The following is a 23,014-nucleotide window of genomic DNA, read 5'->3' as shown; positions in this document are numbered from 1 at the left end:
TAAACTTTATAAGGTGAATGCTGGCTTTAATCTCTAATTAATTAATGGCACTACGGGCAAAATACAGGGTACAGTATAACTTTTATCTTAGTTGACATATTAAAATGACTTAGTCACTTTAAAAAAATGATCTGAAGAATTGTCTTAGGGACTGGTTTTGAAAATACATCTTATTTCCATAAATGGAAAATTATTTTCTTCAAAAAAGGAATGATTTTTAAAAAACATGAAGACTAAAGAATACATGGAAAACAATCACATGATAGTAGTATTCTGGGTGACAACAGCACTGTGCAATGAATGACACCAATAAGCAGTGCTTGGGGTCTGGTGAGCAAAGACCCAGGACCCACCCTATGAACATGTTCCAAAATGTGATATTCAATGCTTCACAATGGAAAAAAGCCACAGCTCATACAAAAGCATTTTCTTAAAATTCTCACAAATGTTAAACTATTTAAAAAATATAAAAGAGGATGCACAGATTTTCTCTGCATGCACAGGCAGTGCTTGGTGAGAACAAATTTAGGCAGGCACAGTGGAGATAGGACAGGAAGCGTCTAAAATGGAGTTAAGAAACTGTACCCTAAGTAGCTGGAATTTTTTAACTTAAAAAAGTTAAAAAATTAAAAATATCAGAATGTACATATATCAACCATTACATTCAATTCACAAATGCCTACAGATGATTCACTGCTCAGTTTATCTGTCCCGTAGATAAAGTTTACCGTAAAAACCCAGGAATTCATAGATAAGTTGCCTCTGGTTTGAGAAAATCTAAGCTTTAAAGAGTTTTAGATTTAAAGAGCAATGTTCTCAATTTAAAAATAAAGTAGTATAAAAGGGCTAACAAAACCCCAACAGTGCAAATCATCAGCAGAGAAAGTCTGTTGCAACTTCTTTTACAAGCTGGCCTTTATAACGCATGAAACAGGTTTAAAAAAAAAAAAAACCCCCCCCCCCCAAAAAAAACCCTTAGCCTTAGTTTTACAATACAATCATTTCCAAATCTGATTTTTTTTTAGTACAAAATTTCATAAATCAGGTATTCTGTGGATCATATACAATCATAAAGGCTAAATTCAAATTCTGTATTATACAAACAAGTCTGAAAAAGGAGGGAGTAGGGTATGGAAGAATGGTCACTGGATGGTATTACTGGCCTCAAAAAAGTAGTGCTACAGATTTCTGTGCAAAGAGAATATGCTGTTCAAACACTTTCCTATTTCAAGGCATGAAAATATTATATTAGATAGAAGAAACAGGAAAATTACTTGTAACAATTTAAAGATAGGTGCAAACACACCAATCCCTGTCTAACAGTATATAAAGCATATTGGGCTCAGAATTTGTCTGTTGCTAGCACCTGGCTTTCATACTTATATCCTTATCAAATAATCAGATTGAAAATTCAAATCATCATTAAGGAAAAAAAAAAAAATCCCTAAATCCCTAGTGGCCATACCTCACTCCCCAATATTCAGAGTTTTATGTGTTTACAAGTGAAACTGAGGTCATCCTCTGAAGGTACTTGACTACCTCCTACCAGGAAGGTGAATGCCATTAACTTGAGGCAGGAAAGGCAGTAAGAGCTCCAGTTGTGCAAAAAGTGAGAAGTGGTCAGAGGGGATGAGTGGATGTGGGCAGCCGCTGATGTTATTCTCAACTAGCCAATGGTGATCCAGAGGTCCCAGGATGCCTAAAGTGTTCAGCTGAGGTTTAGAATAGAAGATGTAGTCAATTATACCCTGAAAAACAGAAGGAGAAAATAAGATAACACTAAATACTGATAGCTTTCAAGACATAATCTTATAGTTCATGGTTGGTAAATAAGAAACTTATTCATATATAGGAAGAGGCAATAACATATATAAACCAAATGGTCCCACAAATGTCAAATCTAGTAGAATACAGACAGTTTAGGGATAACTATTCTCTCTCCTATCTGGATCTCTTCATGCTCTCATGACATGGTCTGTGCTTCTCTTTACTAACTTATTTGTGCCATTTTCCTTGCTCATTACCCCACGCCACATGAGCCTGGGGAAGGGGGGATGACATGACACTCTTTGTAGGTGACAAGCTCTCAAGGATTCTGCCCATGTTCTGTCCCTTCTGCTTTCTTCTGTGTGTTATGTGTCATCTGGTTAATTCTTTCTCAACCTTCAATTGTCAAATTCAATCACTTTCCAAAGGCCTGGATCCTGCCCTCACCCACTTACTACCTCCTACCACCTCCAATTCTCTTCAAATGGTGCTGTACACCCCAGGTGTAACTACACACTCATGTGTGTGGTCAAAACCATGGGACTGTTAGCTCCACAGGGGCCAGAAGAGTCTTCAGCAGCACCCAGGCACAGATCTGACACCAACAGATAAGTATATTTCTTGGTTTATCATCTCTTCCCTGTAACTTCAGCCTCTCATCAATATGCTCTTGGCCAAAAGAACTTACAATTACTAAAGCGCCTTTCTTCTATCTCTGTATCAGCAACAGGAACAAGGGGAGGGCGAGGGGACCCCTCCTAGTATCTCCCAACTTTTGGATATCAACCTCATCTCTTCAATCTGCTGGAAACAAGAATCTAACACGTTGGTGTTTACCAACTGGTCACAGTCTAGTCTCTTTTCTAGCTCACTAGTGAAACAACTCTTATTAACATCTTTCTGAAGTTTAACACTCATTCATCACTCCTTGGAAAGACCTTCTTTCCTGGTCAATTAAGTGTCTACACTGTCCTGATTTGTCCCCTTTCTGCTTAACTTCCATCACTTAAATGTTCATTTTACCCAATCCACTTCAGTCAAGTAGAAGACCTTCACATACCCCTCTGTCCCCAGGGTTCTATCATTATGGATACGTTGCTGTGGCTGTTCCAAAGTCAAATAATACATTTTTATAGCCTTCAACTGTTTCTCAAAGAAGTCTAAAAGCGCTCCCTCCAAAAGTAAGATGCAGCTAACATTAGCATTTATACTCTAATAAACAATCAAACCTGAATAATCTTTCCAACTATAAAACTAGAATTTGAGGGAGCAGAATTGCAAAAGGTAGCGGAAAAAGACAGCTGACATAAGCCCTAAACAATAAGCCATACTAAAAATGAACAGAATAACTAAGTTAAGACTGTACATAGTAAACTGTTAACTGTGTAATGGAAAGAAAGTTTAAAATGGCTTATACAAAACCACATTTGGGCATCTAAAGAGTATAGTATCAATTACATTAAAATATGAGATGGGACCTCTCACCCCAACTGACACCAAGTTAGATGTCAACACGCTGCATATCCAGCTGTTTGTAAGGAGCACATAAAAAACGTAACTACCCCCAAATCATGACAGTTAACTCAGGATTTACCAACATTATTTCATCTGATTTCTTACCCTGGAAATTATTTAAAAGATATCTATAAAATAGGGACGAGACACCAATCACATGGGATTCTACAGAAGACTAATAAAAGAACATGACTGCCAACTAATTCAAGATGGCTTCATTCTAGTCTGAACACATACTCACATTTTAAAGATATAACAAAGTTTTAAGGCTTTGAAAAAACAGAGGTCTTAAAAGTTTATCAATCTTGGGTGCACTACAGAGGCAATACCTGATGGGGGTATCTATTACTACCTCAATTAAAAATTAATTAAAAATAAATTAAAAAGGAAAAGATTCTCAATCTCAACACTTACCTTGAAATCAAATGTGTAATTTGTGTAAGGCATGAGGCCATTCTCATAGGCACTCTTCAACTTGAAACCATGAGTGATCCTTCCATTTGTTGTCCCATTTTTCCCATTACAGCTGAAGTTTGTAAGACTTTCATTATATCTCAGTTCCTTAAAGTCTTTATGATTTGTTTCTACTCCACCAGTGCTCAAATATTCTACAACACCTATAGTAAATAAAAATGTACTTTTTCATTGTCAACAATCATCATACAGGTCTATAAAACATAAATAAAAAAGATAATGCAATAATCAATAGTTTTAAACCACACATATATCCACTTCCTAAAATGTTCCTATTTGTTTCCACATTTGCCAGACTTAAGTTCATTTTCACATACTTTTAATAGTATACTTTATACCTTGCTTTATTGTATCACATGACCTTATATAACTTCTCAATTATCTTTTTATAATGGCTGCAAAATATAAGTGTGTTGGTATATAATATTTGTTAAACTAGATCCTTTAAAAAAAACCTCAGGTTGTATCTACTTTTTACAAAGAAATAGTATGTAATCAAGATCTTAGTTATGCAGGTTTCTGTTTATTTAATTGATATGACACCAAGGAATCCATCATTATATATTACCACCAGTTAGTTACAGAATTAGGTGAAGTTATATGTAGTAACTTCACCATCCCAAGACACTATCCTCCTAATTTTGTAAGGGCCAGATGACTCTACAAATACTTATTTCTCATTTTCATTAAATTAGTACGTTTGGATATTTTCTCTTGGGTTTGTTATTATTTTTTAACACTGAAATAGGTCTTAAGATGTGTATTATTTAACTAGTCTCTTCTTGCCTGTCAGATACACTATAAGCTAAAGAGGGTGGAAAATGTATAGAGAAACTGCCAAAGAGTAATTCTCAACTGCTTTAGTAGCAGTAATTCCCACAGCTTAATGAAATGGACTAAAAAATTATGATTTTTACTTTCCCTGAAAATGAATTTTAACAATTGTTCATCTTTCTTAATGGCTCATCCATCATGATGGCAATGATGTGCTACGAATTTAACTGCTTCAAATGTGTGTGTGTGTGTGTACACATGCAGGCAAATCTAAGGAAAAATATCCTTGCATGAGTAAAAGTATAAACAGTTGAAATAAAAATGGAATTATTATTAAGCTTGCTATTACAGGAGCTTTGTATTCTTTTACTCTGATATAAAAATCAAGACCCCTGTTCTTTTGTTGTTAAAATCACCTGCATGATGCTATGTAAATAAAGGTTATCAATTTCTACCCAAACTGTATTTTTCTAATCAAGCCCACTAAAATTTGAGAGCTTGTAAAAAGAAGGGTAAGTTTAAATTGAATTATATCACTACATGCTAGACTCCCAAAGAAGCATCATAAAAGCCTGTTTGAAGTCTGAATTAGATGTGCCCTTAGGACAATGCAATGATTACGTTATTTACTGAATTATTTTATCAATTATGTTTATCCAAGATAACTGATGCCCTTCCTCCTTAGGTTTTCACAAGTTCATTTCATTTTCAAAAACAACCCCCTCCCCTACGACACACAAAACATAAAATTTTAAACCTGATTCACAACTACCACTACAAACTAAATTTTTGTTTTGGCCACGTTTGTCATTATCAAAAAGAATACAAAACGTGCTAAGTTAAAAAGCACGTAAAAGAATATCCTCTTCTTACCAGAGTCTGGCAAAGAATTAAGATCTGCACATAATACCAGTGGAATAGTTCCAAATTCTCCCAATACACTGGACTGGAGGTTTCGTGAGGCTTTATCAATAATGTTCTTCACTTCTGAGAGAAACATCATAGTTTGAACCAGCTTCACATCAGAGTATTCAGGGTCCCAATGCATATGAGCATTGGCCACAAGCATAAGTTGTTTTTCTGTTCCAAGATGTGGCTTTCCAGCTAAATTAGATAAAAAGAAAACAAACATAAAATCTGCCCATCAGCCCATATGTTCTTACGGGGTTTGAAAGCAAGTAACATCTCAGTCTCAGGAATAAAAAAGAACCTTAAATTTTACCTAACATCTCCAATTTGATGACTAAATCTGCCATACAACAAATCTGAGAAATAGCTAACCTTCTGGTTGAATATTTCAAGCACAGAACATTTACTAGTTTAACAAAAACTGCCCATTCTACTTGGGATTGCTTAATTTTTAAATAGCTGTTGTCTTGAAACTTCTGGTCTTAGTTCAGATATTCTAAATCAAACCTCACAGAATTAAATCTATACCCTTTCAAAGAAAGATATGTTTGACAGTTAGTAAGTTCCACCTTTCATCTTTTTTAGCCTTCAGGTTAAATATCTCCAGCTCCAACTATTCTTCACGTGATAGATACTTCTTCACATGATGGTCACACTAAATATATTTTTAATTTGAAGTAAGATGTTCACTACCCAAAACTCAAGGCCTTTAAAATAATGATTACAAGTGGATTAGGAAAAGAAGTTAGCTTACAGACTATGCTTGCCATCAAGAAATTATAGAAGTACATCAAGTTCTTCTCTCTGAAATTATTTTAACTAGTATTTACTTAAACATTTCTATGTCAAAAATTCTTGGGAGTAAAAAACCCAACTTTTCCTTTGGTTTGACTCCTTTCAAGATTTGAAATACTTAATTCTGCATAATGCTTTCTCACCTTAAGCTTTGGGGTAGAGAAAGAGGAATATGGCATTTTATAAGATTTAAATTCTCACTGAGTTTCTTCAGGTGTTAGACAAGACTACTGCCAACAACAAATTCTGTTTTCTATTAAATTTTGGAGGTCAATTTTACAGGAAGTGAAACGGTCACTCACATGACATTTCAATCAATTCCTTTCGAAGTTCTAGCAGTACTGCAACTCCAATGTTATCTTTTGTCATGACTCTGTTCAGCATAGCTTCAGACCCTTCTGAATTTGCCATGGCTAGCTGATTAAATTCAACAGTGTGTTTCTGAACCAAAGTAAATCTAAAACAGAAACAAACACACACACACAAACATAGAATTGGGAATACCAAGATATTAGTTTTGTGGGAAATGTAGTTTCCCCAAACTTAACAGATAACATGTGAAAATTATATTATGGAAAATCCTCCACACTCAACACCAAGCTTCCCATATCTATTTAAACTTGTTCTCAGTCTGTTACTGATACAAATAACATCTTGAAATAATTTTACAACTTCAGGTAATATGGTCATATTCTGTTTAGGTTTCATGTTGGAATATTCCACCTTATAATTTTTAAATCTTTTCTAAAGTATGTGTTTAAAAATCCCTCTAACATTCTAGAGAATGTCAATTACAAGGTGTTTCATGTAACAATTGGAGTTAAACCCTGGTAAACACCTGAAGAAACAGCAGCACTTTCAACATGTTTCCCAAATGAGATTACTAATAATGATTCAACACAAAATAAAACCCTGTAAGTCAATATTATTATTTTCTTGAGTAATAACATATATTCCATTGTCTTACATGCCAACTGATTTCCATGTCCTTGGCCTCTATTCTGCAAATACTGAGAAAATGATTCTGTTCAAAAAATAAGATGACTTACTTTTCTGTTTTGAAGAATATTGCACAGCCATCAACATGTTTTCTTTCTTGTTCTGACATTGTCCTAGCTCTAGATTTAGGACTAAAGAATCCATTGTAGCCACGTTCTTTCAGTTCTACCAGAAAAAAACTGTAATACTGTTCTGTCTCAACCTCCTGAAAAGTTATAAATGACAAAGTTATTCTGTAAAATAGCAATGATAGTCCTATGCACTAACTTTCCATGTATAGTTTGAGAACTTGAAATAATTTTAAAGACTGATCTGCAGAATAAAAAATGTAACATCTTTTCAATGCAATTTATGTGAAACCAACTGGAACACTCACATGTCAATTTACAGGCACCAGCTGACAAGGTTATTTGTTGTTTAGGAGTAAAGAATGGAAATATGTATACCTCTAAGTATTTTTTTCCCCTCCGCTATTGTTTTAAAATCAACATGAAACAAAATTCAGGAGGTAGAAGAAATGTCAAAGATCATAATTTCAGGCCATGGGCAGAAAGTGACTTACCCAAAGTGATGCAAGTTATAAATGAGAGGTGAACCGAAAACCCTAAGTAATGCACACCAGTTTCAATGCTCTTTCTACTATGTCCTAAAATTTCTATTACCACTGGTGGTAAAGCAAAATTATACCCTAGCAATGCCTCAGTTTCAGTAACATTACCACCCAACTCCAAAATAACTGCTGGCGGGGAGAGAGGGGTAGGGGAGGAGATTGTGGATGGTTAGCTGTCAAAGCATACTTAAAACCCAGCGTAACCCATGTGCATCACAGTACTATAAAGCAAAGCAGCTAGAGTGAATATTCCCAGAAATCACTAACAACATAAAAAGTCAGTATTTTAAAAACTGCTGGAGCTGGGAATTTGAATGTGTCAGCATAATGCATTCCCAGATTGCTCCTTATTTTATCAATATTGAGGCATTTGTGCAATTTAAACAAATACTTTTCTGATGACTCACCTGAAGACTTATGATATCAGCATTGCAGCTCAAGATTTCTTGAATAATGGCCTTTTTCCTGTAGTCCCAATTTAGTGCCCATGCTGGACAGTAGCCATATAACTGCCGGGTCGCATATTTATCACAAAGAACATTATAGCACATGACAGAAAACAAGGCTGCAGGAAAGATAACTTTACTTATTCACACATGTGGCAGGGGAAAAAAATCATTTCAATAGTTTTCACTTAAACACTAAGTTCAATTTTAATCAATCATTGAAAAGCTACTCATATGACAGACACAAGGATATAAAGTTAGGTAATAAAGGAAGGACAGCCATGTGGACAAATAAAAATATCATGTATTACCTGCTACAGAGGTATTTACAGAAAGTCTGGAAGCTAAAAAGACTAAGAACTTGAGCCCTACAGCCTCTACTACCAGTGCTCCTCATTTCCACATTCCCTTTGCCACTTAGCCAACTGCTAATGGAGGATATATAAATTACTTTTCTTTCACAGAGTAACTATTATTAATACATGCAGAAAGACCAAATTCTGTTACAAATGTCATGGAAATTCCCAAACTATTTTCATACAATTTAAGATAAAAAAGACTGGAGGTCATTTGTTCAAATTCTCTGTTAAGTAAAGATGTTGGCTGTCTTACAATTTTGTAGTGTCAAATATATTTGGAACATGCTTGGGTTTAGAAATTTCCACTGTAGGAAGATTTTGGTGTATTTATTTTACTAAATTTGATTAACAGTTTATAGCAGTACTTTTCAACAATAGCACTATTGATATTGGGGGTGGATAAATTCTTTGTCATGGCGAACTGTGCAGTGTAGGATGCTTAGCAATACCCCTGGTCTCCAGTCACTACATTCTTCCCCAGTTGTGACCAATCCAAAATTTCTCGAGATATGTCAATTGTCCTCTGGTGATGGTTTACCTATGACTGAGAAAGTGCTCTGCAGCATCCTTTCTATAGCACAGTATGCACAGTATATACAGAAACCAAGTAAGAATTAAAGAATTCTTTAATTGCACTGCATTTACTTGCATTTTTGATACTTAGGAAACAGTTACTTGAATTTATGGAGTTATTATTTCATTGTTGTGAAGTTTAAAAACCACATTAACCTTAAGCATTCTATCACAATGCTACCCATGATCTAAAGCATGACAACAATATACTAGGTTTGTAACAAAAAGGAAAGACAGGAGTCAAAAAAAAAAATAAGGCTACCAACCAGTTGGCCTTGTTCTGTCTGGTTCTTGTAACATAATCCAAGATCTTGGAGGTGGCTGTTCTGATGAAACTAAGTGAATGCAAGACAAAAAATTAAGCAATATTCTTACAAATCTTCCTAATTGAATGGTTTAAATAAATGACCACTTACTTCTTTTTGCAGTACCTGCCAAATTATCAAGCAAATAGTTCAGCAGCCTTCTGGTTCCATCAGGTTCCTGATAGAGGTTCAATATATCCTGGGTAAGTGGATTTCCTGGAAATATTTTTAGAATAGGTAAAATAAAACCAAGAGAAGTAATAAAATACTTCAAGACTGAAAAATATACCAAAACTATCAGATCATCTATAACAATACATATACAGTCTGTAGTAACATCAAACTAGAGGAAAGTATTTTTTCTATTTTTAAAGAATATACCACGTTCTATAGAAATAGCAAGAGATGTTAATAGACTGATGTCAACTCAGAATATACCTAGTAGTATTCTGTAACTGACCCTACTTCATCAACACTTTCATGATGACCAGAAGGGGTAGGGAGAAACTGGATTGTGGAAGGGTGGAAATAAGAATTAGAGAAGAAAAAGATGACAGTCAATATCATGAATCAGAATCAAAATCTAAGAATCCAACAAAGCTTACAAGAAAACATTCTAATGACAAATGGATGTGTTTAGCCTTTAGATTGTTTAAAATTCTTCTGAATAAACAATCAAGATGGGACGGACCTGTTCAAGAGTTAAGTCACTTAGGAAAGGAAATAACCCCACAACCATGAAATCATAACTCCATAAATTTAACTTTTTCCTAAGTGTCAAAAATGAACTCCACTGCAATGATTTACATGCATTAGATAAGAGTCTCAAATCCTCTCAGATTTTCTTATGTTCAGATAAGAAATAACAGAACAGTGAGTTTGGAACAGCAAAGTTTTTATATATGTCACACAAGCAGTATATGTTCTGGCTGCAACAGCTCCCTTTAAGAAAGACTAATAAACAATATAGACTAAAGAAGGCAGGTAAAATGAGGAAAGCCCTAACTACACCAAATAAAGAAAGGGGGAAAAAAAAAGAAAAAGATATTACAGTCTAAACAGAAACCTGTTTTTTTCCTATTCTTTTGTGAACAACTAGATTAAATCAGCAGGATAAGGATCACAGGACAGGAGCTAATAGGAACAGCCACATCAAAGTACAGGTAGTTGGTAAACACTGAACTATTTAAAATGAAATGACCCACCCTGTGAGTTAAGAGAGTATTCTCTGGATAGCCAAATTACATGGATGGAAAGACAAACTAAGTTAGTTGAAAATTAAGACCTCTTTTAAGATTCTAGGATTCTAAAATTATAATGGTAAAGATGTACTCCTACATTTTATAAAATATGTCTTTGCACGATGGCATTATACTATTATCATTCCCTAACATGTATAGCTTTTTGTACCTACCAACAGCCCTGAAATGTTCATTTAATCACCATCCTATGAGACAGGTATAACTTTTAGGCTAAAAAGATCTTTAAAAATGAAGTCAACGGCCTCCCCTGGTGGCGCAGGCGGATGAGCACCGTGCTCTGAAGCTGTCCGCAGCCTCTGCAGCACGGGTTCGATCCTGGCCAGGCAGCGAGGGTCCCACATCGTGTGGCAGACCTCTCCTGTCGCACCCGCTGCTCCCCTCAGCAGTGTATTTCGTCAGTCTGCCTGTTCTGTTCCCCGCTCTGTCTCTGGTGAACCCTCTCACCCTCCCCGCATCAGGCCTATACCCAGGTTTTTGTATAAATAAATAAATCTTAAAAAAAAAAAAGTCAACTAAAAACTTCTTAGTAACAAGTCAGCTGCATATTCTAACTAGACCTACATTAATGCTGTCTTTTTTACTACTTTCTAATGCAAAACATATTTAGAGACCACTACTTCTGTGATCCTTCCTTCTAAGTTAAAAACCATATTCAAATGCAAACATCTATTTATGACTAATAAACACAGCTGAAGTCAAACTTTCCCCCAGTATCTGCTTACCTTTTGAAATTTTTTTATATTTTAAATTAATGTCTTTACTGTCTGGAATACTGAGCAAATAAGAACAATTAAAACATGGTACCAAGCCCTCAGAGGGAAGAAAAATGAATGAGAGAAGGTGAACCCTGTACATAATATCTAAATAAACACAGAACTTTGAAATGTAGTGAGAAAGCACAGTGGCTCGGGCTCTCAGGACTGAGCAGCAATATAATGATAAGTTCCTTGGGTGTTTATCTTTTGCTTTTTGTATTCCAGATATGTAACTGAAGAAACCAGCAACAATTAAACACCAATGTGTACAGACAAGAAAATCCAATGGAAGTGAAAAGACCAGAAAAGGGCAGTCAAACAAGATAAAACCTTAAAATAGCAACATCTCTACTCCAGCTAAACACCAAAGAATCATACATGGCATCATCTCTACACATGCCAGTAAAGGCTAGATCTCCACCCTTATGAGAAAGAAAAAGAATATCCCAACATTCCCAGGTGGTATATGTGAGTGAGGTGAGTTTCAGCTCAACTCACAGTAACAGGGTGTCCCTTCTGTGGATGTCAGAGGCTGAGTAGAGTTAGACTTTTACCATTTCCTCGTCATAATGAGGTCACTCCAAAGCAGTTTACTGTGGAGACCACATACAGAGTTAACTGCCACCACCATTTAGATGTACCCTCAAATGTCAGCGGTTAAGGGAAATCTGAAATTCTACCTCCCTAATATGGTACACAGCTCCCTCCTTTCCCAACAGAGTAGTGTTAAATAAAGTCAGAAAAAATAATAAAAATAATGTTTAGGTGAAATCCAGAGCCCTGTAACAAAATAAAGAATATGTTCAGTATTGAGTAAAAATTGCTCATTACACAAGAAACCACAAAGATTCAAACTTAATGAAAAAACAAAAAAAAAAGATATCAGATTTCAATATAGATGACACAAACACTAGAATGACCTGACAAAGATAAAGCAATCACGACTGAAAAACAAACTTCTGTGAGAAATTAAAAACATGCTGGAGGTGAGGGGGGTAATAATAGGAAGATTCAGAAAAAAAGTTTTGGCAAATAAAACATAACTCAAAAGGGACTAAAAAGTAGAATGAATAAAATAAAAGGCCCAGAAGACAGATTCAACAGCAGAATAGAAAGACAAAGGAAAGAATCAAAAGATAGAGCAATGTGGACAGAGAAAGGAATAAAATGAACACAGGGATCCCTGTGTATGTTCCTGTCATCACAATTCTGGGCGCAGAGGACACAGAGCACAGAACTAGAAAACTACTCTAAGAAATAAGAGCTGAAAACTCCCTAACTTGGCAAGAAACATAAACCTATGGTTTTACAAAGCTGAGAAAATCCAAACAGAACAAATCCCAAAGGAATCTACAATAAACAGTATCATAATTAAACTTTTGCAAACGAAAGACAAAGAACATCTTGAAAGCAGTCAGACAGAAACACTATCAATAGTGGAAAGTCAATTAATAGCAGATTTGTCATCACACACCCTGAAAGAAGTGGCACAATACTTCTCAAGTATTCAAAGAAAAGAATTGTCAATCCAAAATCGTATACCCATTTTCAATAATGGAAAAGTAAGACAATCTGTTCCCAGCAGGCCCGTCTTTAAAGAATCATTAACAAAAGCTCTCTATATAGAAAAGAAATGATAGGGAAAAAAAGAAACATTAGGAAGGAATAATAAAGAATATGGCTACAAAAGGAGGCAATTAGGTTTCCTTCTCTTACATTTTCTAAATCATGTTTGACAACTAAAAATACTTATAACACTGCTTCGGTTCTAAATGGATATAGAGGAAATATTTAAAAGAATAAATTGGGGACAAATACAAGAACAGAAATAGACAAAGTTTCTATACTCACTCCAACAGGTAAAATGTTACATCAGTAGACTACTATAAATTATGTATATGCAACGTTACACCTAGAGCAATTACTAAAAAGATATATAAATATATATATACACTCAAACACACTACGAACAAATCAAAATGGAAATGCAAAAGATGTTCAAGTAATCCATAAGAAAAAAAGAAAAAAGAAAAGAAAAGAAAATGGAAATAAAAAACAAAGCCAGAAAACAAAAAACAAAATGGCAGGGGCCTCCCTCAGGGCACAAGGGGTTAAGACACAACCTATAAAGCTATCCGCAGCCACTGCAGCACGAGTTCGATCCCTGGCAGGCCAAGGAGCAACCCACATGGCGCAGCAGATCTCTCCTGACTCACCCGCTGCTCCCCTCAGCAGTGTATTTCAGTCAGTCTGCCTGTTCTCCTCCCCACTCTGTCTCTGGTGAATCCTCTCACACCCCCTTACCGCTGGCCTGTACCCCACTTTAATAAATCTTTAATAAATAATAAAATGGCAGATATAGGCACTGAGTATGCACAGTTTTAATATACTAATTAAAAGATAGGTGCTTGGCAGAGTGGATTAAAAAAGTGGATTATGCTGTCAACAAGAAACTCATTTCAAAAATAGCAATAGAAGCAGTTGAAAGGGAAATAATGAAAACATATATAGTGCAAACATTAATAAGGAAGGCTGCAGTGGTAACAGTATCAGAGAAAGTGGACTTTAGAGGACATAAAATTACCTGTGACAGAAGAAGATATTTTTAATGATACAGGATCAGTTCCCAAGAAGACACAGTAATTTTAATCATATAACTACCAAACAAAACTACAACATATTTTAAGAATTGAAAGCAGGTTAAATAAAAATCTACAATAAATTCAGTAATTGATAGAATGAGACAGAAACTGCTTACTACAGAATATATTCAACCACAGTGGAATCACATTAAAAATCCATAACTGAAAGACAATGGGAAAATATGCAAGTACTTAGAAAACTAAATAATCCATGGATCAAAGATGAAGCCTCAATAGAAATTTAATAATGCAATGAGGAAGTTAAAATGAAAATACAACATATCAAAATGTATACCTGATATGGTATACAGCAGAGCTATGAGGGAAATGTGAAGCACCAACTGCATGCATTACAAGTGCAAAGTCTCAATTCAGGTAATTTGAATAGCCCTTTACTTATTAACGGAAATGAATTTGTAACTTTAAAACTACCAGAAAGGTAATCACTAGATCCCAGACTGCTTCACTGGAAAATTCTACCAAGTACTGAAAGAATCAACACCAACTGGTGGGAAGAACACAACAGAGGATAAGGAAAATTTTCAAATGCATTAATTTCAGGTAATTTCATTACCAAAACCAATATGAAATAAACCAAACCAAATAAAACAAAAGGGGTAAATATCCCTTAACAGAGTCAAAAATTCCTAAAAAAAAAAAATATGCACACATAAGTCAGCAATAAATAAAAAGAATCACATGTCAGGACCAAGTGGGGTTTATTCCAAGAATACAGGACTGGTTCAATATTCAAACATCAATTACCAGAAGTAATATGATTATATCAATTAGTATAGAATTAACATTGGAAAAAAAAAGAAAAGAACTAACATTTAATAAAATTAAACAATTCATGATTAAAAAATTTCAAAAAATGGAAACTTCCTCAAACTGATGAAGCACATTAACAAAATACCTACTGCTAACAGAGTTCATAGTGAAGAATGAATACTTTCTAAGATCTGTAAAAAACAGGGATTTCTACTTTCACAACTCTTACTCAACAGTGCTAAAAGTTCTAGTCAATGCAATAAGGGCAAGAAAATGAAAGAAAAAGAACACATATTGGAAAGAGACAAAACCATCCCTATTTACAGGTGACAATTTCCTACATTAAAAAAATCCAAAAATATTTATAAAAACTCTAGAATTTCTAGAAGTGAATTCAACCAGGTACAAAGATAAAGTTACAAAAGTCCACTGTATTTCTAAATAAGAATGAACACAAAGACCACAAAATTTAACATATAATAGAATTTACAATCACTCAAAAAAAAGGGTATAGATCAAACAAAACATTTATAGGACTTTTATACCAAAATCTACACAACAGTGATAAAAAGAAAATCAAGAGCCTAAATAAACAGAGACTATACCAGTTCCTGGGATTGTAAGACTCAACATAGTAAAGATGTCAATTCGTCCTAATTTGATACAAAGAATTTAATACAATTACAACCAAATTCTCAGCAATAATTTTTGTAACTAAACAAGATTACTCTAAAATGTATATGGAAGGCAAAGGAATCAGAGTACCTAAAATCATTTTGAAAATGAAGATTTAAGTGGAAGTCTATCCAATTTCAAGATTCATTACCCTATTTCAAGTTTCAAATAATTATATGGTATTGGCAGAGAAACAAGCACACAGATCAGTGGAACAACAGAGAATCCAGAAATAGATCCAAAATAGGTTTGTCCAACTGTTTTTTAAAAGTTCAGAAGTCAATTCACTGGAGGAAAGATAGCTTATTCAACAAATGGTGCTGTAACAACTGGACATACAGAAGCAAAAAATTAAAACTCTTAAAAAATTTTCACTTCTTTTAATTCAAAATGGATCACCACCTTCAAAGTAGCACAGAAAAGCAGAACATTTTTAGTACAGGAGAAAACCTTTGGGATCTAGAGCTATTCAAAGACTTATCAAATTGGACACCAAAATAAGGACTTTATCAACATTTAAAAATTGTTACACCAAAGACCCTGTTAAGCTTCATCCTAGGAGACAAGCTGCATTCTGGAAGAAAATGTGTGCAAATCACCTACCTGACAAAGATCTAGTATCTAGATTATATAAATGATTCCCAATACTCAACAGCAAATCAAACAATCTAATTGGATAGGGCATGGGCAGAGACATGAAGAGGTATTTCACAAAAATACTGGTGGCATATAACCACATATAAAGATGTTCGCTGTCATCAGGAAATGCATATTAAAACCACAATGAAATATGACTGCACATCTAACAGAATGGCTAAAATAAGAGCGACAATATCGGTAACGTAAAATAACAGACACGCTGGAAAAGTTTGGCAGTTTCTTTAAAAAATAAACATGAAACTACCATATGACCCAGCAATTGCACTCCTTGGCATTCGTCCTAGAGCAATGAACAATTATGTTCATACATTAACCTGTATACAAAATTCACAGCAGCTTCATCTATAACAGCACTCTGATGCCCTTCAATGAGTGAATGCTTAAATCAAACCATGATACAACCATACCACGAGATGCTACTTGTCAATATAAAGGAATAAAGGATTGATACATGCAACAACCTAGATAAATCTTGAAGGAATTAACTTGAGTGGAAAAAAAAATCATTCTGAGGTTATATACAACATGATTCTGCTTCTATAATATTTTCTGAAATGTCAAAATAATAAAAATAGAGAACATATCTGTGTTCAACTTAAGAACTGAGGAGAAGGAATAAAGTAAGCATAGCTATTAAAGGAAAATAAGAAGGATACTCAGGTGATGGAAAAGTTCTGTATCTTGTGAAACTATACTATCATTCTGAAAGATGGCACTATTTGGGGAAATTAAGTAAAGAGTAAATATTGCTCTGCATTTATTTCTTATAGATTGTGTGAATCTATAAGAATCACAAAATAAAAAGTAAAAAAAATGAATACACATTTAAGGTTATTGCCCTAATTTCATTGTAGAACAAGCCTGAAGAAAAGGGACAGATATAAAAATCAGTAAAGCAAGCTATAGCCCCATGTAATCAACTTTAAAGATAATGGTAAAACTGATTCATGAGGCAGAAATACTTTGGCTCTGTCTGAATGGACAACAGCAAATTAACATGACTTTTCAACTAAATGGCAGAGTAATTCAATATGAATAGTTCGTAAGAATCAATAAGAAAAGTTTTCTGAGAACAGGGACAATATAACAATAAGAAGTAGCTGGTACGATACTAAATAAAGTTAAAGTGCAAATTGCAAAGCACAGGAAAATAACATAGAATCTGTTAAAAAAAAAAAAAAAGTTAAATCTGTGGAAATACTGCCAGTACAGACATATATGTAATTATGTTTAACAGGTTCTCTAAGCTAAATAAGAATTTGTGAAACTGAACTTCTAAGAAAGAAAAATTCTAGCTGTAAAACAGTAAAAGAGAAGAGCAGGGGATCATCAAAATGAAGTTGCTATGAAGACTGTTCTATCCCTCCTGGGCATTTATTTTCAGCGGCTTTACTGCATTTAAATCAGTGCGAGAGTTGGCCTCCCTGGTGGCCCAACGGGTTAAGCACCGCACTATGAAGTGTTCGATCCCCAGCCTGCCAGGGAGAATCCCACACGGCGCAGCAGACCTCTCCTGTCTCGCCTGCTGCTCCCCTCAGCAGTGTATTTCAGTCAATCTGCCTGTTCTGTTCCCCACTCTGTCTCTGGTGAATCCTCCACTCCCCGCATCACTGGCCTGTTGTACCCCAGCTCTTACATGCATAAACAAATCTTAAAAAAAAAAAATCAGTGTGAGAATTTGTGACTGGATGACCCTAAATTTAAATAGTGAAACCTTAGAATATGAATTAAGATTGCAAAATAAATACTGTAAGATTACAGAGAAAAGGACTAAAAGAGTAATAGAGAGAGCCTTTAATAATTCTGTAATGTTCTGTTTTGCCTTAATAAACAAGATATTAATTGCTGATTCAAGTGTGATCAGTATGTGGATACACTTTGCTGCATTTTATCCTTTTTCTGTTTTTAAGTTTACTATCAGAAAATTTTAAAAGATAGGCTTGCTTACCTTAGGGAGAGGCTACAGAAAAGGCAAGCTACTGATATGTGCAACAAACTAGGTTTATCTCCTTGGTATTTCCGTGACCTCAGTCAGTCCAGTCACACAGGAAAAAAAAAACTTTCCAAAGAACCATTTATAAAGCTGATGTTTGTTTAATACAGTTTTATATACATCTGTAAATCATTTAGTCTTATTTGTAGTTGTCCATCTAATTTTTTCTGTGAATAATATTACTTTCACGACAGGAAATAGATTTATAGGAATATCATTTTATAACTGAATTTTTAAGAAATAATGCAATTCTTGAAGAATTATGTGTGTGTGTGTGTTTTTTTTTTAAAGGAATCAACTGGAGTAATATGGACAGACTGGCAAGCTTGGTGAAGAATTACTTAATGTGATAAACTTATAAACGTTAATATATTATTAAAATGTGACTTTTAATATTGCTAGTTTAACACTGGTTTCCCAACAGTTCATACTGAAGTTATGTCCCAAATTCTAACATGAGCCATAAATCAATTTTTTAAAAGTCGCTCAAATAGTGTTATTAGGTCCAAATAGATCAAAATTTTTATTTATTGTTTTTCTTCACTTTCTGAGCCTCTTAGATGTGAAAATAAGGGGAAAAGGTATTTAGAGTGAGATGAAATAAAATATGAACCCAGAATGTACTATGAAAACATGGAAATGACTGACAGAAACTAGAAAAGCAAAGCTGGGCTAGAAGCAAAAAGAATACAAAGACTAGACTATCTACAGATAGACAAGAAAGAAAACCATTGGGATGTAGCTAAAAAACTGATGAAGTTTAGGAAAGAGCCTGAAAATCCCCTGGCAAAAAGATTCTCTCTTATGGCTTCTTTAGACTCAAAGACATACATACAAACCATAAGAAGCACAAATATGGGAAGGCATACCTTTCAGGCCTAAAGTCTGCAACTGAAACAGTTTTCCCAGCTCAAAAGGTAGAACTCGTAACAGGTTGTTATTTAAATGGAGTTCCCTGTTGATGTAAAAATTCCAGGAAGTCAGAAGATACAGTAACCTTTAACTAACAGCTAAAATCAACAATTTAATTTCTAGGAATATAAACTCCTAAGAATGACAAAAATGTTGTATTATATTCCAATGTCTAATACAGTGCTTCTCAAACCATATGTGGTAAAAACATAACAAAAAGAGCTAAACTTTCACAGACCAATACATATATAAAATATAGGGGGAAAATGACTAAAAAAATGAAATGAGGAAAAAAAGGCAAACAAAATACACATCCCATTAGGAGTACTACATTCAACAGATTCAAAATCACTCTCACTTGCTGTGTACCTGGCACAGATCACCCTGAGAGCAGCACTGTTCTAGAACACACAGGATCTACTACACATACTTAAGAAAGTGGAAATGATAAAACAGCCTAATATATGATTTGCTGAAGGAAATAAAATGATCACATAGTAAAAGAGTTTGTGATAGTTGCACAATTAAGTTTATGATCAACATTTCACCAAATTACTAGCTGTACGTTAGAAGTAATGGTAGTTCTATTATCTATTAATGACTATTTCAATGATTTGTTTTGTACAGGTAACCATAATATAAACAGCAACAGAATCTTCAGTAAGAAAAAACAAAGACCCAAAACTGACATACTGGTAAATTCCGAAAATAAGCTTTCCTTATCAAATTTTAAATGTGAATGAGAACTGTATCTATAATCTTTGGTTCTTGAAATTTAAGTGAACCTTGGCTACTATTGTTTAAACTAAAGGTTGGTGAGGTCATAAACTGAACAAGCAAAACAAACACTGAATAATTGGTTGCTGTTTATTTCCAAGTATATCACATGGGAACGGAGGCTCTTTAAGCAAATTTGGTTCAGGGAATAAAACAGTCATAGTATTACTCAATAAGTAAAATTAAGTCTACAGAAAGTCAAAAGGTTGGACCAGGAGCAATAGGGGCAAAGAAACTTTCACAAGGTCCTTATTTTTTTTACTGTGCAGTATAGAGTACAAGGAAGCCGCAAAGTCAGTGGAATCACAAAAAAGCAGGTAAGATGAAATGGGGCAAGACTTTCCACTGGGATTAACTAAAAGGCTGGAGGTTGTCTTTATATTCAGTCAACTTGAGTAGATCTCATCTACCTTATAAAAACAGGTTTAAAAAATAATTTATTAAATACATTATGTGCCATTCAGTAGTTTTCTACTCTTCTCAAATATCTGTAGTCTCAGCCTTGGCTGGGTATGTATCACGGCAACTTTACATACAGATAAGGAGCTCAGCAAGGTTATGAAGCACATCAAAATTCACACAACTTGTAAAAGGCAAAGTCAGGATTCCCATCTAAATTCTGTGACTCTGCTTATTACCCACCTCCTATAGACCCACAGCATAGTTTCCCAAATTCAACAACTAATTCTAACTTTTTTCAAGTCCAGGCTTTATTATTATTATGTGTACAAGCCCTAAGATGTCAAAAGGTTTCACTAATTATCAGTGATTTCCTGGAACCGGTATTAAGGATAAAATGATGCCCCAGAATTTAGTGGGGAGAAAGCATCATAACGGTGTGTCACAGGTGAGTGTATATCCGTGTATCTGCCTTCTATTTGTTTGCCCCTAGTTTGTCCAAACATTTGGTTCAAGAATAAAACACAGTACACAAAACACAGCAACAAAGCCAATTTCAGGCAATAATTAATTGATTAAATATTTACTGACAGTTTCAAAAAAAAAAAAAAACTATGTAAAGGATATAGCTAACTTTTGTTCAAATACCAATTATTCGGTAGTGTTACTTCCTATCAAAATGAATGCTGTATTTTGTTTTTAAGGAATATATTGTTAAATACTGAATTCAATCTGCATACCTGAGTGATACCATGTTTCCGAGTTCTGCTGGTAAACTCCGGATTTTGTTTGAGGACAGATTCAGATACACCAGATTATGTAGCTTGGCAATGTCTGAAGGAATGCGGGACAGGAAATTGTCACTCAGATGCAAAGCTGTCAAGTGAGTTAATGACCACAAAGATGAGCTTAAGCTTCTTACTTTTCCTATAAGAAAAGAGAAAATGAGGCCAGGATTATATAGTGTTCTCCCTAATTTGGTCCCTGGATTAAATGACAATCTATTGTGTAAAAAATTATGAAGGGGTAAACAGAAGAAACCTCATCTATTCTAGAGCAATTTATTGCTTTGATAAAGCTGTAAGTTCCCCACTTAGCGTACTGAAAGAAAAAAATTTAAGGCAATATATCAATAGATTGAATCTTTATTTTTAAGAGCACAAGAGTTAAGACTTTATCCTTTAACATTATCTCAGCTACAACATGAAAGAAAATATATGACTAATTCATATAATGACAAATCCCGTATTTCAACATGACTGATTCTGACATTAAAAAAAGAAAACCAGGGCCTCCCTGGTGGCACAAGTGGTTGACCACCGCACTATAAGGCAGTCCGTAGCCTCTGCAGCACAAGTTCAATCCCCGGGCCGGCCAGGGAGAAACCCACATAGTGAGGCAGACCTCTCCTATCTCACCCGCTGTTCCCCTCAGCAGTGTATTTTAGTCAATCTGCCTGTTCTGTTCTCACTCTGTCTCTGGTGGATCCTCTCTCACCCCCCGAATCTCTGGCCTGTGTCCCAGCTCTAGTATGCATGCATAGATAAATCTTAAAAAAAAAAAAAAGAAAACCACACACAACATCAGCTCCAGGATCTCAGAGGTTGTTTATAGCTATATTTCAGAAAACAGGGATACTGTCCAAAAACAAAAAGGAAAACAAGATATTCTCAGTTAAAGTTTTAGGACCAGACTACTCTAAGTGATAGTGCATTGTAACTAAATAAAATTGTAACTAAATAAAATCTGTAGCTGTGTAATTACAAGAAAAACACTCACTCTGAGACATTCCTGATACTGTCATAACAACATAAACAGTAGTAGATACAGGATTCCATAATTCCTTCCAATGTAATATTAATTCTGTACTTTTGCATTTCTTGGTTAATTCTTTGTACAATGTAAGAAATTTCTCCATAATCTTTTTTTCTTCATGTGGGGGAGTTTCACTTATAATAATTTACTTTATTTGGGGGGGAATTTAATTTTTTTTTTCCTTCTCAAATTTTACTGATTTACTACTCATATGACAGTATGAGGATCTAGTCCAAGAAAGAAAGAAATAGATACAAAGGAAAAATACAGACTTTGAGAAATAATTAATGTTTTCTATTGTTTGTAAAAGCAATCTTGAGGTTCCTACTTCTAATCAAGATGTCATGAACTTACTATGCCACCTGAAAACAACAAAACCAGACAATAGAGACAATCAACGAACTTCAGAAATTATAAACACCAACCAGTGCAGCGATTACTGAAGGATGGGAAGCAAACAAGGTCCTACAACTGCCTCAGCTTACTTCCTGGACAGTAGAGCAGGCTGGCGGCTCTAGATGAAGCACAGTCATCTCCCTATAGTTCAGGAGATGTAAGAACGAGAGGAGCGAAAGTGACTAGAATTTACAAAGGGAGAATATCAGAAAGGAGAGGATGAACAGATAAAGAGGTCTGGATCTAAAGAAAGTTCCCTTCAAGTTTTCAACTGAGTACTAATCAGCACATGCATGTGAGAAACTGCCTGAGCCAGAGGAAAACAAAACTCAAAAGGAGGAGAGGCAACAACCTCTAGGTTCATAGAGAAGCAAGGAGAGTAGGTATTCTCAAAAGTCAAAGGCAAAAATGTTAACCCACAAGGCATTGGT

The 23,014-nt window shown here is 34.7% G+C and overlaps 1 protein-coding gene across 5 annotated transcripts in view; it reads right to left on the bottom strand.

Moving 5' to 3' along the window:
* Nucleotides 1-1,535: 1,535 nt before the first annotated feature.
* The window catches only part of CNOT6 (CCR4-NOT transcription complex subunit 6), a gene marked incomplete at both ends in the record, with an annotated part of 30,993 nt that continues 9,514 nt past the window's right edge, over nt 1,536-23,014 (bottom strand). The window contains 10 exons of one of the 5 annotated variants that reach the window (XM_084241916.1): nt 1,536-1,748; nt 3,697-3,899; nt 5,404-5,634; nt 6,537-6,691; nt 7,284-7,438; nt 8,251-8,423; nt 9,488-9,556; nt 9,638-9,742; nt 19,154-19,239; nt 21,113-21,344. In XM_084241916.1, the coding sequence (XP_084098042.1) occupies nt 1,536-1,748; nt 3,697-3,899; nt 5,404-5,634; nt 6,537-6,691; nt 7,284-7,438; nt 8,251-8,423; nt 9,488-9,556; nt 9,638-9,742; nt 19,154-19,239; nt 21,113-21,344 (1,622 nt within the window). Of the gene's footprint in view, nt 1,749-3,696; nt 3,900-5,403; nt 5,635-6,536; nt 6,692-7,283; nt 7,439-8,250; nt 8,424-9,487; nt 9,557-9,637; nt 9,821-19,135; nt 19,240-21,112; nt 21,345-23,014 lie in introns of all 5 variants that reach the window. The other 4 variants (XM_084241915.1, XM_084241917.1, XM_084241918.1 and 1 more) reach the window with 4 other exon arrangements.

This window comes from Talpa europaea (genome assembly GCF_964194135.1).
Source record: "Talpa europaea genome assembly, chromosome: 9".
NCBI classification, from domain to species: domain Eukaryota; kingdom Metazoa; phylum Chordata; class Mammalia; order Eulipotyphla; family Talpidae; genus Talpa; species Talpa europaea.
Note: the sequence above shows the minus strand (reverse complement) of the source record. Positions and strands in the feature narration are given on the sequence as shown.